A 16,159-nucleotide genomic window follows, 5' to 3' on the forward strand; every position below is an offset into this window, starting at 1 on the left:
CAACTTCCACCTCTTCAAGCCTGCAGTCACCACCCAAAGAAAGCCCCATCCCCAGTCCCTGTCTCTGACCCCCATGAAACAACTAACTTTAATTACCTTTAAATAAAAAAAATTAAAAAAAAACCACTCTGGAAGAAGCAGTACTCACATGAGAGCAGATTCCAATTCTGGTCTTGAAGACAGAGAAATGAGAGGCCAGGAGCAGAGTTTTCCTGTCTGAAGGCAGAAGGATGGGAAGGCAGGAGCAGGGCTTTTCCTCTCCAGGTCCCACAGGCACCTGGTCCATCAGCCCAGCCCACAGCATTGCCTGGCCAGTCTGAAGGTGTTGGGCTCCCCAGCCTCTTCCAAAAGGAGCTGGGTGTGGCCCTGGCAGAGTCTGAGCTCCCCAGAAACCCTGTGCTGGCAGCAGGTGTCTGTCACCCACAGCCTGCCCCCCAGCACTGAGCCACAGCCCCCTCACCAACCTGCTCAGGCAGCAGCAGGGAAATGCAGGAGGAGAATCTGGCCTTGGAGGAGCAATGCCAAGGGATGCCCTGACAGCTCTCCCAAGCACAGGGCAGTGCCACCAGGGCATGTGTTTGCTCCAGGCTTGGGAGAGAGAAGGAATTACAACTCACCAGCTGTGATCCTTCCTGTCCTGCTCACTGCTCTTCCTCCAGCCCTGAATGCACAGTGGAATTCCATCAAGGAAGAAGTGGAAGAGCACAGCTCACACCCACTGAGCAATCCTCCCAGTCTTTGCCCCAGAGATCCCAGAGACAGGGTTTTGTATGCAGCAGTTTTATCTTAAGCAGTTATCACCCAGTACAAGCAGCTTTTAGGAAGACAATTCTTTCCACTTTCCCCTTACTGAGGGTTTAATGCCAACAGCCATTATTGTTTTATCCTTTACATGGAGGTGCTGGAGGTTTCCAGGTGCCCAGCTCCTGCTGCCCCTGCCTCCTCCTGGGAGGATTGATCCTCCTCCTCCTCCCTGGGGAAGAAGGGTCCCACCAGCCAGGACAGACGAGTGTTGTTCTTCAGGTAATCCAGCAGCTCCTCCATGTGCTCCTGGATCACAGCCAGCTCGCTCTGGCTCAGGACACTGCTGGACAAATCCTGGAAGGAGTTGGCCTTTGAGAAAGCAGCATGCAGCTCCTGGATGGCAGCCAGAGCCTGCTTCAGCTTGTGCTGCAGGCTGCAGGGGAGCCCTGCATGGCAGCCACCACCCCAGAGCAGGAGAGCTGCAGCTGCTGGCCAATCCTGCGAGCCATCAGCAGTATCAGACACTCCATCTCCTGCGGGGAGGCAGGAAGGACACCATCAGCAATGAGGCACTCAAAAACCCAGGGGAGCCCTTTGCCTCCCTCCCCAGGAGGTACATCTGGCTCCACAGGGCTTTCATCGATCCTGCGAGCCATCAGCAGCATCAGACACTCCATCTCCTGCGGGGGGAGGCAGGAAGGACACCATCAGCAATAAGGCACTCAAAAACCCAGGGGAGCCCTTTGCCTCCCTCCCCAGGAGGTACATCTGGCTCCACAGGGCTTTCATCTCCACTCTCTCTGAGATACTTCCTACTCCAGTCTAGCCACATCTGGTGTAGTTTCTCCTGCTCCTCCTGAAGCTTTTGATTAAATCCTTGCTTAAACGCCTCAGCCTGTGGCAGGGGAAGAGCAGAGAGCCAGGACAGACAGATCAGCTGGAACTGCAAAGCTCCTCAGCACAGCAACAAAGCTGAGACAAGACCAGGGCTTTGGTTCCCTGCTCTACCTACCAGCTCGAGGATGCAGAGGAGCTGTGCCAGGGCCCCCTGCGTGCCCTGCCAGAGCTGCTTGATCCTGGCTGTGGCGTGCAGCTGGGCAGAGAGGCGCAGTTCCTGCCAGAGAGAGCCCAGGCGCACAAGGTACCTCCTGTGCTGCGGCAGGGGCACGGCCGTGCCCTCCTCACACTCTGCCAGCTGGGCTGGGGACACAGCCAGTGCCCGGGGCAGAGGTGCCACAGGTGCCCAGAGCAGCTGGGGCTGCCCCCAGATCCCTGGCAGTGCCCAAGGCCAGGCTGGACAGGGCTTGGAGCAGCCTGGGATGGTGGAAGGTGTCCCTGCCATGGTGAGAAGCCCAAAATGAGCTTTAAGGTGCTTTCCAACCCAAAGCATTTTGGCATTCTCTCTTCCCATTATCCCCATTGCAGAGTAGGGGAGTGAGGAATGGGGCTGACCATCCCCAGTCCCACCTCCATAGCCACAGCCACCTTTCCTTACCTAGCTCCTCATTTCCAATGGGGAGAGAGCCACCTTCTGCTGTCCCCAGCACAGCCTCTGCTCCACAGACACCCCTCTGTCCCTCTGCAGGCCCCAGCCCAGCAGCGCTGGTCACTGCAGGTGTGGCAGCCCCCTCACTGCCCTGCAGAGCGTCCCTGGTGACATCCAGCACCTCCAGCACTCTGCTGCTCACAGCCTCCTTCACCTCAGCTACTCTGGCTGACAGCAGCTCCTTTGTGTCAGAGAGAATCTGGGGAACAGGGGGAATGGCAGGTAATGGAGTGGGTTGTGTCTCACACTGAAATTCTGAACTGCACCAAGAGGACAAATAGCACAGTGTCAGTTCAGTTTACTCAGGTGTGTGAGCCTACATCCCACCCTAGCTCAGAAATCCCACAAGAACCAGGGCCCTCTGTCTGCCAGGGACAGCACAGCCTTTAATTCTTACCTGTCCCACTGGCTTTGGAAGGAGTGGCAGCTTCTCCCCCAGTTTATCCAAACCCCTGGCAGCATACTCACTCACTGCAGCAACTGAAGAGAGAACCAAAAAAAAAGAAAAAAAAATAATCACAACGAGATTTTCTGCAAGTTCCACCTTGCAAAAATCAGTTTTAGGAAAATCAGCACCAGAGTCCAGCCCTGACTCTCCCTCCCACTGCTGGGATTCGGGCCCAGCTTTAGCCTGATTTACAAGCCATGGGCTGTCCTTGCACTATGGCAATGGAGAGGTGCATTTCCTCGCCCCAGGACTCCTGCAGGTGTGAAGGAGCCAGAGAGCCCCTCCCAGGCAGGGATTTACCGTGGGGCTGCACACAGCTGGCCTGGTCACACCGAGCACCCCCTGCCCTGCAGCAGCACACTCACACCTGCGCAGGGCTGCCTTGCTGGAGGCACGAGCTGCAGAAAGCACACCACAGACACAGCTCAGCAGGCTCAGACTGGCCACCTCCTTCACTGCAGCCTGGAAGAGCAAAGGAAAGCACAGCCATGAAGCTCCCAATGTGGCCCCGAGTGCTTCTGCCCTGGAATCGCCACCAAACCACCTACTCTGCCTGAGAGAGAAACTCTTGCCTTGCTCACACACCTAATTAAACCATAACTCAGTTGTGACATGAGCTGGAGAGCTTTGGCACAAATGATTAGCCATTCCAGGAATTTTTTTCTCTAGCACAAAAAACAACCAAGTTTGGAGGTGACCTTAATTCTCCATCTCCAATTTACCTGGAATGCTATTACCAATAGCTATTTTCCAAGTAAGCCAATATCCCAAGAAAGGCAGGACTGAGTTGGTTTTAAGCTGACAGACTTGGCCACAGAGCAAGAGCAGCAGGTCTCAGGGAGGCTGAAACATTGCAGTCTTTCCGTGGGAGCCCTGGCTTGCCAGGAGCCAGGATCTTGAGTTAGAGAAACATCTTTTCTAGCCAAGAACCAGCTAATTTTGCTGAGCCTAAGAGGTTACAGGGACTTCAGGTCCATATCTTTGTGCTGTCTCCCAGAAGCTGCAGGATGCAGCCTGAGCAGAGGAAACTCCCATTTTGGGGGCTCAGCTCCCCTCAGCCACAGCAGGGCCACCTCCTCACCCTGCACCCCAGAGCTGTCCCTCCTCACATCCCACAGGGAGCACCAGCCTCCTGCTCCTCCTCCTTCTCCACCTCTGGGGAGCTCTGGGCAACCTCCTCCTTGTGGGGCAAGGCAGAGGCCATGGCAGCTGGAATGCAAGGAACACCAAGGCTTTGGGGAAAGATCCCCCTCCAAGGGGACACCTCCCTCCAGGATCATAAAAGAGAGAAGTTCCTTTACTGCCTGTCCAGGGGAAACCCCAAAACAGCCTCAGAGGAGAGGGTCTGTGCCACTTGCAAAATCCACCCAGTTTAAGCTGAAGTTCCAGGTGGTTTGTGATAATCAAAGGAATAAGGAAAGCATTCTTTCCTCACCCTAGAGACCAAATATTATTAATATATTTATATTAGAGTGAGGCACAAGGCACTTCCTTCCTCTGGTGCCTTAGGATTTGAGCTTTTCTATTTTACGTATATTTGCAACCCTGCAATTCTTCAGTGTATAACTAAATCCCACACACAGTGTGAGCTGCTGCTTTTCCAGTTTGGGCAGACACAACAATTCCTCTCCAGGCTGGCAATCAAGGACACTTCAATGCCTCAGGGCCAGAGATGGAAACAAAATGAGTTGGGGAGGAGCAAACTTGGGGTAAATGACTTCATTAGCTGAAGCTGTAATTGGAAGATGAACCCCCAATATGCAAATGGACCCACCTTATAAAAATGTGAAACCTGTGGGTCATTTTTTGGGTGGACCTGGGGGGGCTTTATCTGCCCAAAGTGTACCTGAAGACCCCCCAATAAATATAACTGCTTTTTTACTCCGTCAATAAATATAACTGCTTTTTTACCCTCTCAATTTAGGTACCCCCAGAAAAGGCATCACCTCCCCACCAAGGCTTCAAGAAACTCTTGACTAAAAGAAACAACAGCAGCAGAACTGAGGGAAAACAGAGCTCAAGGGTCTGCCCTGTTGCTGCCACACCCCAACACCTGAACAGTCCCCCTGGAAGCTCCAGAACAGCGCCTGTGTTACCTGCTGGAGGTGAGCAGAGCAGCAGCAAGAATGAACCCAACACACTCCATCACCCCTCCTGCCTTTTGGTGGTGCCTGGGATGGGGCAAGGCGGGACCCTCAGGGACTGACAGCTCTGGGAAGCAGCAGGAAGGAGCCAGGCCCTGCCCTGGCCAGTCAGAGGGGAACAGGGCTGCTGGGGCACCTTAATTACTGTTAATTACTGTTAATTACTCTGCAGTTAGGCAGGCACATCTTGTCCTGTGTGAAGCAGCTTCACTTGGAGGCCTCCACTTCATCAGCAGTGACCATGGGAATGTGTCTAGTAAGCTTTCTGCTTTGTGATGTTACACACTTTTATTTAAACTATACGTGCTAATCTCAGTGCTATTAATTAATTTTGGATTAATTCTTTACAGCTTTAGGTTAAATACAGTGGATTTGTGCTTTTCATCCCAGAAAGTTTAAAATTCTCAACAGATAGGGGTCCAGCAGGAATGTGTGAAAGCAGTTTCCTATTCCTGCATGAATGATATTTAATGATTAATCATGTTACTAGATCAGGGATGAGCAACAAGATTTCAGGTAATTTAAGGGGAGCCTAATCTCTAGGTTTGTCTGAGGTGCCACAAGCCTTTGCTAAGCATGTTTAGTGCTTTCTGACCAGTTGTCTACAGTTCTCCTTTTGGATTCTGAATCTCCCTGGATTCTGAACATTGCAAGTAATCAAACTTATTTATTTATTTATTAAAATGGTTTTTCTGATGGCAGACACTAAGTACCAAAGATCATCATATTTACACTAAATAGATGGCATTTTCTGTGCTTTCTAAGGCACACCTTAATGGTAAACTCAGTGCTAGGAAAAGTAAAACAAAAAACACTTTGGAATGGCCCTGGCTGCACAAAGATCATGGTCTCGTGCAGTTCTCTGAGTGATGAGCCTGGCTGACTGTGAGGCTGCCAAACAAACTGTGTGAATGGCCAGGAGCTGCTGCTGGAGGCTCACCCAGGCAATCTGGGGGTTTTTCACACTGCCTGGTATCTGCCGGGTACCTGATGCCGATTCCCGATCTCTGGGCCTCAGGCTGGGCCCTCCCTGGGGGCTCCCCTGTCGGGGGAGACCCTCCTGGGGTGGTTTTGTGTCAGGAAGGAGAGACACACTGGATTTTTTGGTCTTCAGGTTCTTGTTTATTATTATCTTATCTAAAGTTTTGCACGCTGTCCACACCAGGCTCAGCACACTGGAAAAGCACCACAGAAAGGGCCAAGAATCTCTTGTTACCAGGTCTGTCTATTTATTATCTATCTACTAAGCTATCCAAGTAAGAACCGACACCTGGATTATTTTCCCTTTTAACACGATAACTGATCCCAAAGAGCCCACAATACAGACTGTTCTGCCCAATTACAGAATGCCACCCAAACCCATGAAGAAGAAGAAGTGTGAAGAAGAAACCCAGGACAACGCCCTGTGCCTCCATCTTGCTTCCATCCACAACACACTAAAAATCCCAAACCCTAAATTTCTCACCAAGTGATATACTGACACTGCTCTCTACAATCTATTTCACTTTTTTCACTCTAATCTATCTCGAAGTCTAGGAAACTTTCTCCATTGATAAGGGTCAAAGTCAGTGTTCCCCTGCGGGTCAGGGCACCCCAGAGCAGACAGAAAAATATTCCCAGTGCCCTGGGTTCCCACAGGTATCAGGGCTCAGTATTCCCACAACAGAGGCCAGCAGAGCAATCAGTGAAATGTCTCTGTGTGTTCCCTGGGCTCTGTGCTGCAATAGAGGAAAATACCCTCCAAGCAGCCCCTGCCCTCCAGACCCACCCTGGGGCAGTGCTGAAGTCCTGCAGGAGGATCCCTCAGCCCAGGAGGGAGGAGCACTGGTTGTGCTTCGCCTCGAAGTTTGTCCCTCTGCTTTGGGCTGTGACAGCAACAGCCCTGGAATGTGTCACCCTCCTGCATAGAGCTCCCAGGGCTCCTGTAAGGCTTTGGATGACCATGCTCGTGGTGCTTGCCACCTCCTACAGGGACAAAAAGGTCCTTGGTGGCCTGAGGTGTGTCCCTCTGCCTGCAGCAGTAACAGCGCTGAGTTTCACCAGGGGAGGTTTAGGTTGGATGTTGGGAGGAATTTCCTCACCCAAAGGCTGGTCAGGCATTAGAACAGCTGCCCAGGGCACTGGTGGCATCACCATCCCTGGAAGTGCTCCAAACATCTGTGGGTGTGTGTTGGATTCAGCCCTTTCCTGACACAGAGATGGGGCAACCGAGAGATGTTTTAAAAACTTTTATTCTATTTTCAGTCTCATGTGAAGAGTGAGACAATACAGATGTTATAACTCACACCATCACAATCAGAAGCCAACTATTTCCTAATTACAATACATTATAAGTATTTCTTGGTCTATCGGCTTTTGCCACACCACGCTGTAGATGCCTTAAAGCCAATCATCTAAAAATACCCCTTGTGGGTCCTACTACAGGGCATCTTTCATAGCTCTATTTCTCCAAAGTATCTAGAATTATTTGCAAGGAGCTTGGGGACATGGTTTTGTGCAGTGCTGGGGTTGGACTTGATGATCTGTAGTGCCTTTTCCAACCATAATAATGCCATGATCCCATGCTTCTGATTCCATCTTCTGAGGATGTTTACATGGGACATTGGATTTTGAACCTGTTGAAATGGGAGCTACCATATTCCAAAGGGTGAACTTTATCTGGCTCATCAGCACAGCACAAACCATCACCCCGAGGCTGCCAGAGCTCCAGGAGTGTTTGGACAGCACTGCCAGGGATGCTCAGGGTGGGGTTGTTGGGGTCTCTGTTCAGGAGCTGGACTCCATGATCCTTGCGGGTCCCTTCCAGCTGAGGATATTCCACGATCCTATGAAAGAAAAAGGACATGGGAAGAGGCCAAATAGGCATTGGCTGCACCTTTTCCCCACAATCCACCCAGTTTCAGCCAAATTCTCAGTTTGGCTCTCTCCTGGGTCTCTCAGCAGCTGCAGCCTCCTCAGGGATGCTGTGTGTGGGTGAGGCTGGGGTGTTCCCATTGCTGGGACCACCCAAGGCAGGGGCAGGCAGAGGGAGGTGCTGTGGGGCTGGGAAGGGCACAAGTGTGTGTGAATCCTGCACAGACCTGACAGGAGGTGACTCCACAGGTCCTGGCAGCTTTGGTGCTGGTGACTCCAGCAGCTGGGTCAGTCCCAGAGGTGCCAGCTCAGTGTGTGCTGTGAATTCATCCCCCTTCCTGTGCTGATGGCTGCACTGGTGTCTGAAGGCCACAGAGCTCCTGTGGAAGAGCAGGAGCACAGCCTGTGGATGCTGTATCCATGACAACAGCTCCTTCCAGCCACCCCAGCCAGCTGACAGCAATTCCAAGTGGCCATCCCAGTGCTGATGGTGGGAATGGGGCTGGAGCACTGGACTGTAGGACTGAGTCCCCAGCCCTGCCAGCTACATGTGGGGTGACTTTGTCTGAGGGTGTTGGGTTTTGTGTCTCAGTTTGTAAATTATGTCCATGATTTTGACCTTTTTCCACAACAGGCTTTGGGATCAGCTGCAGCAAAGTGCCAAGTGAGAGCTGGGGTTACTGAGCACGTCCTGCTCAAGTCACAGCCCCCTAGGCCAGGGAAATAAGATTTTCCCAGAGCAGATCTGGCCAGCACAAGTTGCCAAATCCTTGGTTTTGCTCCCCTCTGGGAGGAAGAAGCACATCCAGTCTCTGATGTGGCAGAGTTCTTGTGCAGGAGCTGCAGTCGAGGTGAGAGCAGGGATGCCAGGAGGTCAGGCTGGGCTCTGCTCTCCAGCCCAGCCAGCCCCTCCTCCAGACACCTGGAGGAAACGCATCCAGCAAGGGCATGGAAGCTTCTGGAGTGGCTCCAGAGCATGCACAGAGGTGATCAGAGGGATGGAGCAGCTCTGCTCTGAGGTAAGGCTGAGAGAGCTGGGGACGTTCAGCCTGGAAAAGAGAGGGCTCTGGGGTGATCTAATTCCAGCCTTGCAGTGCCTGAAGGAGCCAACAGGAAAAATGGAGAGAAACTATTGACAAGGGCCTGGAGTGACAGGACAAGGGGGAATGGCTTCAGTCTGCAGGGGAGTGGGTTTGGGTTGGATATTGGGCAGGAATTGTTCCATGTGAGGGTGGGCAGGCCCTGGCACAGGGTGCCCAGAGCAGCTGTGGCTGCCCCTGGATCCCTGGCAGTGCCCAAGGCCAGGCTGGACAGGGCTTGGAGCATCCTGGCACAGTGGAAGGTGTCCCTGCCCCATGGCAGGGGTGGGACTGGATGGGCTTTAAGGTCCTTCCAACCCATTCGGTGATGATTCTGTGATGAAATAGGTCCTGTCCCCCAGAAGGGGCCTTCCACCAGCACCCCTTCTATCTGGACCAGAACTCCCAAGCAGGCTGGGCCTCTGGACAGGATCTGGCTGCAGCAGGTGAAGTGCGGCAGCCACAGGAGACCATCCACACCCTCCAAGAGCATCCTTAGAGACTGACACCGGGCTCAGTGCCTGGATTTGGAGGGTTTGCATGGTGCATGTGCACAGAGGGAGTCACAGAGCAGAAGAGGAGCTCCGGGTGCCCCTCTGCCCCACAACACACTTGCTTAGAGTGTCCTGGCCTCTTTCAGTCATCTCCATATCATGCCATCAACAGGTGGCATATATCTGAAGAGGGTATGTTTATGACAGAGGCAAACTGTCATAAACACCCCTTAGAAATATTATTTGAAGTCCTTTCCATAAAAAGAAACTGGAGTTTGATAGATGTGCAGAGCACAAAGAATGGGCTCCAGCAGCACATTTTGAAAATCACTGCTTTAGGCAATCTCCTTAGCAGCTTGTTAGATGTTTTATAAGTGTCCTTCCCAGCTCCAAAAGAAATAATACCACTAATGATTGTGTCAGATACAAAATAATTTCACAGCCCTTTCTGTCTGCCAGCTTTCCAATCTCAATAAATCATGTGCCCTTCTATGCAGCTGAAGGAATCCAAATCCCAAGGAGCAGGCAGCTTGGCTGGGAAAGAAAATAGAAATAGGAACAACACAATTTCTATTTTTTCCCTGTATTGATTCCAGCATTACTTTGTTTGCCTTAGCAAGCCAGGCCTTGCTGAGCTGGGATTCCTGCTCAGCCTGGAATGAGCACTCCTGGGATGCCTCAGGGAGGGGCTGGGATTGAACGTGGAGAGGAATAAGGAGGGAATCTGCACAGCCCTGAGGTGTCACCAATCTGCAGAGTGAACTGGTGTCCCTGAGAACATCCCAGCCCCCAGTGAGGCATGGAGCTGTGCCAGGACAGACCTCCTCTCCCATCCCAGGGAAGGGATTTGCAGGAGCTGGGCAGGGCTTTGAGCAGGGAACTATGGGGGCCTGAAAGCTCCCTGCAAATCCCCCAGTGCCCAGGAGATTGTTGTCTTGGTTTGAAAAGCCAGGTGTCTGCTAAGGAAGGCAGGAGCCTCCCTGAAATGGAAAATGTAAACCCCCTCCCTCTGAATTATTATAATTTTGAAATTAAGGGGCTCTCAGGCAAAGATATGGGAACAGGAATAACAGTTCTTTATTAAGGGGGGGAAAAAAATGTAGCAATACAAAACAACCCTGCCAGAGTCAGAGCAGGCCCTGACCCCCTGTGGGTCAGGGTGGTGGCACAGTCCCATCCCATGGGGGCTCAGCCCTCCTGCAGTGCCAGCTGTGCTTCTGCTGGAGCAGGGATCCTGCACAAGGCTGCAGTTTTCCTCTGAAGCTCCAGGGCTGCTGGAGATGGGCTTGCTCTTCCTCTGGCAATGCAGGGCAGGAGAAAGCTGCTCCTCTGGGAATGCAGTGGGCAAAGGCTGCTGTGCTGTTCCAGGCTCAGATTGTATCCAGGTAGGAATGCTTGGCTCCTGCCCTGGCCGGAGCATCTCCCCATGGGATGATGGAATTTGATCAGCCCTGCAGGGACACTCCCTGGCCATGGACAGCAGAGATCTCCTGGAGGGAGGATTGGCTGTGGGAGGGATCAAGAAAACTGCCCAGTGAACAGCAGAGAACTGCCCCAGCTCTGACAGATGGAAATTGAACACACACACATATCTTACAACCCAGGACGTGGGGTAAGGCCAGACATTCTCTGGCCTGGTGCTGCAGAGGTCTGTGGAGCACTTGAGGAGAAGTTCTGTGTATCACTTGGCCCCACGCTGTCCCCACACTCTGGGGCTGATAGAGCAGGTTTAGTCTCATGACTAATTCCAGGTCCTGGCTGAGCTTCCCCTGGGATTTGCACTCTCTCCAGTATGAGAGATCCTGTAGTGGCTGCTGCTCTCCCAGCTCACACAGTGATGTCTCCAGCACTTAGGTGCTTCCCCTGCCTGTCTCTTAGCCAGCTGGCCATTTCTTTATCATTTTGTAAGAATTTAATTACCTTTGAAACCTTTTCCATGCTCTGTAAGACCTGATTGAAATTTAGTAATGGATATAGAAAGCACAACTTAAACACCCAGAGGAGACAGTTACTCTGCAATGTCAAATAACATCTGATCCAGCCGAGTTTCACTCATCTACAGAAATTACAATTTTTCCTTATTTGCTGACTGACGGAATTTTGAGAAATTTATTCCAGTCCTGCATGGCTCCTCATTTTCCATGGAAATTCCTGGAGTACCTGGCACCACCAGGGAGATGATCCCACTCAAGGCCTGCCAGGGACCCCTCTCTGGGTAGAGCTGCAGCCTCAGCTCATCATCTCCAAAATAAAAAATATAACTCAAATGAGAAGGAAAAACTCAGAAAGCACATGATTAACTGATTTTTTGTGTGTGAGTGGATATTTAAGTTTTTAATTGTAAAGCTCTCCCGAACTCCTGGGCTTTGCCCCAGAGGTGAGTGGGTAACTCAGGTGTGTTGATCTCCATCTCCCACCCGTGGTGTTTCCACTGCCCTGCTCTGGACTGGGGTCTTCTCTTGCTTATTCCCCTGGCCCAAGTGGTGCTAAACCCCCACAAAATCCCTGTTCCCTTCCTCCATGGCCACTGTCTGGGGTCCCTGACACTGATCCCTCCTGGGCCATGGATAGTGTGGGATGCTCTTCCAGGCAGGATAGACTCACAGTAACTGCAGGAGATGGATAAGAATGGTTGGGGCATTTGGGTGTTTTGAATCCTCCCATTTATTGTCCTTTTTTTGAAAATCACCTGACCATTACCACCCTTTGAATTGTACTGATCCCAAAAAGAAGCCTCTCTTCCCCATGGCTTGAGGCTTTCATGGGACAATGATGATGAAATCTGGAGCCCTGGAGGTCTGGAAACATAATTTCTCAGGGGCCAACCTGTGCTGTGCCCCTTGGCAGGGAGGCACAGGATGGGAGTAATTAATTGTGTGGCTCCAAATGAAGACTGTCTGTCTTATTTTATGTTCTTTTTCTGCCTGGGTCAGAGTCAGGACTGAAAGTACTCAAGATGATATTTTGTATTTGGACTCAGATGTTTATTAATTTTTATTTTTATCACAGTCCTACAAGCTGTGAGTTCCACAGCATTTCACAACAAGGTACAAAATGCCCCCCTATCTCTCTCTACAAGGCCTTTTAAGGCTAAAATATCCAATTAAGAAATGACACCTAAATTATTTTTACTTTTAACCCAATAACCAACCACCCATGCCCGCAATGGGGACTTTTCTGTCCAATTACAAAATACCATCCAAACCCATGGAGAAGAAGGTGAAGAAGAAGGACCAGCCTCCACCCCAAAACCTCCATCTTGCTTTATATATATTACTATATTCTAAACCCTTAAACTCTAAGGTTTCCACCCTGTGATATCACACACTTCTATTCAAACTCCACACCCACAATCCCATTTTTTAAGCCTTCTCCATGGCCTCGGGTCAAATGCAGTGTTCTCTTGAGGGTGTGTGCCTAAAAACACAGAAAGTCTAAAATTCTCTGCACCCAGGGTTCCAGCAGTTGTCCAGTGGAATTCCAACTGCCCAGCCCAAACTCTGAGGTTCTGAACTTCCACAGAACACCTGGAATGTGCTGCCACTGTTTGAGTGCAGGTGGGAGATTCATTTCCCCGTGGTTCAATTTGCAGTTTAATGACATCAGGGTCAGGATGGATCACAGCCATCCCCTCTGCCCTGGGGCTGCAACTCCAGCCAGGTGTTCCTTGCTGAATTCCAGGAAGGTTTTGGGAATGGCACAGATTCCAGGAAGGTTTTGGGAATAGCAAAATTCCAGGAAGATTTTTGGAATATCACCTTGCTGAATTCCAGGAAGGTTTTGGGAATGGCACAGATTCCAGGAAGGTTTTGGGAATAGCAAAATTCCAGGAAGATTTTTGGAATATCACCTTGCTGAATTCTAGGAAGGTTTTGGGAATATCAGGTATGGAAGCAGCAGCCTGTGCACCAGCCCAGCTAGTTTGCTTTTGAATTTCAGACCTGGAGGCCTGAGGGCTAAAACAGTTTTAATGCTTGGTTCTGCAAATAAACATCCAATCTTACATGGCTACACAATGCCAGGCAGCCAAGATAACTTATAAATGTAGGAATATTATGGGATAACCCTGATGGCAATCAAAGGTGACTTCCCTGTAACACTCACATGTTGCTTTCCCATGTCCTAGCAGCTTTTTCATTGCTTTTTTTAGTGGTTTGCATTTTTGAAGGCAGAAGTTAAAGATGTTACAGCTGACTTTGGAGAGATGCCTTCAGCTCCAAAGAGGGATTTTCCAGCAGCCCCATTTCCAAGCCAATGCTGCCGTGGCTTCGTGGCCACACTGCCCCAGCATCCTGCAGGATGCTCTGGGAGGTGAAGGTGCCCTTTCCTTGCTGTAAATCTCCTGTCTGAGTGCCTGGAGGCTCAGAGCTCCTGGCAGTGGTGAGCTGTGGCCAGGAGCTCCTCTCCTGCTCAATGGGATTGCAGACTTTTCCAGAAATCCCTGTGTTCCAGGGAGGTGCCGGGGTTTTATCCCAGTGGTGCTCTCAAGAAGCCTTTGTTTGCATTATTATCCTGAGCAGTGGGATAGGACTGCCCTACTTTGCCTTCCATAAAAATAGCCCTGAAATAAGGTTTGATCTTTTTCCAGCCACAGAAATAATTGTGAGCTGTTTGCTTCCATGCTCTTCCCAGTCAGTTGTTGGAGCTATTCTAAAATTTTTCTTTCAGTGCCTTTTTTTTCTGATGGGGTCACTCAGATTGCTGGTAAATCTCAATACACCTGTCAAAATACCTTTTTTCCCCCCACTAACAGAACATTTTGTATTAGATGTTGCAGCATTAGTGTATTTTAATATGTATCCCTTTCTTTTGCCATTCTCTAAAGTAGTTGGAAGATGCAATTTTCAAATCTTTTATTGTACAGCCTTTTATCAAACTGTCTCTATAGCTGCTGCTTTTTTTTAAAAATCAGATTTCTCTCTGATAGGATCAGATCTGAAATCATTTGTTACATTCCTTGCATTTCTCATTTCTAAAGCCAGGCATTGCTTTTTTACACAGTTTCTGTGGGGCTTTTTGAGCCTTTTGTACTTCTTTTCTCCCCTTTTAATATTGATTCTAATGTTTGTCAGACCATTTTATTCCTGCCTTCTTTGTTCTCTGCTTTTTTGATCTTTCCTGTTGGTGCTTCCCTATGAGTTTTATAGCTAAATTTCTTTAATTTCCACTTGATCTCCTTTATTTAAGTATTGTTGATACAGAAGAAAAGCAGAAGAAACGTGATAGATTTTCTGCTGGTTTGACATCTAGTAAGAGGTGGAACAAACCACACACTCCAGTTCCTCAGAAATCCTACAGGTTCCTTGTAATGGGAAGAGAATGTGTCTGAAAAATACAAGTGACATCCAAAGAACATCATCAAGGTGTGGATCCAGTCAAGCCAGATTGGGAACACAAATAAATTGCTTTACAATGTGCATCTCTGTTTCAGGAATCATAGAATCATAGAATGCCCTGAGCTGGAAGGAACCCACAGAAAAGATCCAGTCCAGCCCCTGGCCCTGCACAGGCACCCCAACAATCCATCCCTGAGAGCGTGGTCCAAAAGGAGAAGTGGAGTGACCTCCAGCAGACTCTGATATACGGTGTATTTAGGTCTGGGCAGGGATGGATCTCTTCACTCCCTTCCCAGAAGAATTCAGCAAGAGGGATTTGTCACACAGCAGGCTGAAATTCCAACTCCAATAATAGACTCGCTGAAGAGTGATGTGAAAAATTAATGAGCAGTTTGGAAAAACTCCATATCCAGCTGCTGAGGAAGGCTGGGCTGGCTCGTGCCCAGCTGCTGCTGTTTCCATTCCTCATGCTCTGCTTGTTCCTTCCCTTCCTTGCCACCCTCTTTGTTTTGGATCTTTTCTGCATGTCCCCATGCAGCCCAGGATTGTGGCATTCACATCCTCTGAACATGACTCCTTCACCCAGGGTTTTTCTCCAGGGAAGCTGAAAGGCAGCGAGAGGCCTCAGAGAAAAGGAAAACAATTCTTATCTCATTTGCTTCTCCTGTGTTGGAAGGAGAAGGACACATTCCTTGTCTGGAATGTGTTTGGAGATTGTTTACCCACAGGTGATTGTTTCACTGGGTTCTGCTGTGAGTTGTTTTCACTCTTTGGCCAGCCAGGGCCAAGCTGTGTCGGGACTCTGGAGAGAGTCACCAGTTTTCATTATTATCTTTTTAGCATTCTCTAAGTATCCTTTCTGTATTCCTTAGTATAGCATAGGATCCTTTAATATAGTATCGTAAAATAATAAATTAGCCTTCTGAAAACATGGAGTCAGATGCATCGTTCTTCCCTGCCACGGGGCTCGCTGTGCATTTACAATACAGGATCACAGAGGGGCACCCCTAAGCCATTCCTCCTTCACTGTTTAATGCAGGAAATGTGCATGTGCAGCACTGGTGTGGAGCTGAGAGTCTGGGCTGTGCTGTGCTCACACACACACAGGTATCCTCTGCCTCTAGGGGCACCACTTGTGTTCGGAGGTTTTTTCACAACTGCTGGAATTCATTCCTTGAGCTTTGATTGCAGCACCAGCCTCATGACATGCTTGAGACATCAGAAAGATGGCAAAGCTCACGTACAGCCAGCAGCAGCCAAAGATTTCTTTGTTACAGAGCATTTTAAAAACTTTCTAGCCAATGGCACATGGCTAAAGCTCACAGGCAATTGTTCTAGGCAGTCACTAAAAGCACACCTACACCTGCTGCACACAATGCTGGCTTGCTTGCCTTCTGTTAACAATACAATATACCATTATTATACCATTGCCATTATTATATTATTATTACCAATACCATTACTATTTTTATATTATTATTATATACACTACTTCATTGTTAAGCTTAAAACCTT

At 49.7% G+C, this 16,159-nt stretch overlaps 1 protein-coding gene across 1 annotated transcript; it reads right to left on the minus strand.

The window, feature by feature from the left end:
• Positions 1-888: 888 nt before the first annotated feature.
• LOC121343853 (perilipin-3-like) lies at positions 889-3,942 on the minus strand. The gene is given in 9 exon segments (XM_041419366.1): positions 889-1,187; positions 1,190-1,277; positions 1,511-1,639; positions 1,757-1,944; positions 2,240-2,489; positions 2,688-2,770; positions 3,039-3,062; positions 3,065-3,200; positions 3,868-3,942. Coding segments are annotated over 9 exon segments (1,272 nt in total).
• Positions 3,943-16,159: the final 12,217 nt, after the last annotated feature.

The sequence above is a fragment of the Onychostruthus taczanowskii genome, unplaced genomic scaffold (assembly GCF_017590055.1).
Source record: "Onychostruthus taczanowskii isolate IOZ18803 unplaced genomic scaffold, ASM1759005v1 scaffold60, whole genome shotgun sequence".
Taxonomy (NCBI): Eukaryota; Metazoa; Chordata; class Aves; order Passeriformes; family Passeridae; genus Onychostruthus; species Onychostruthus taczanowskii.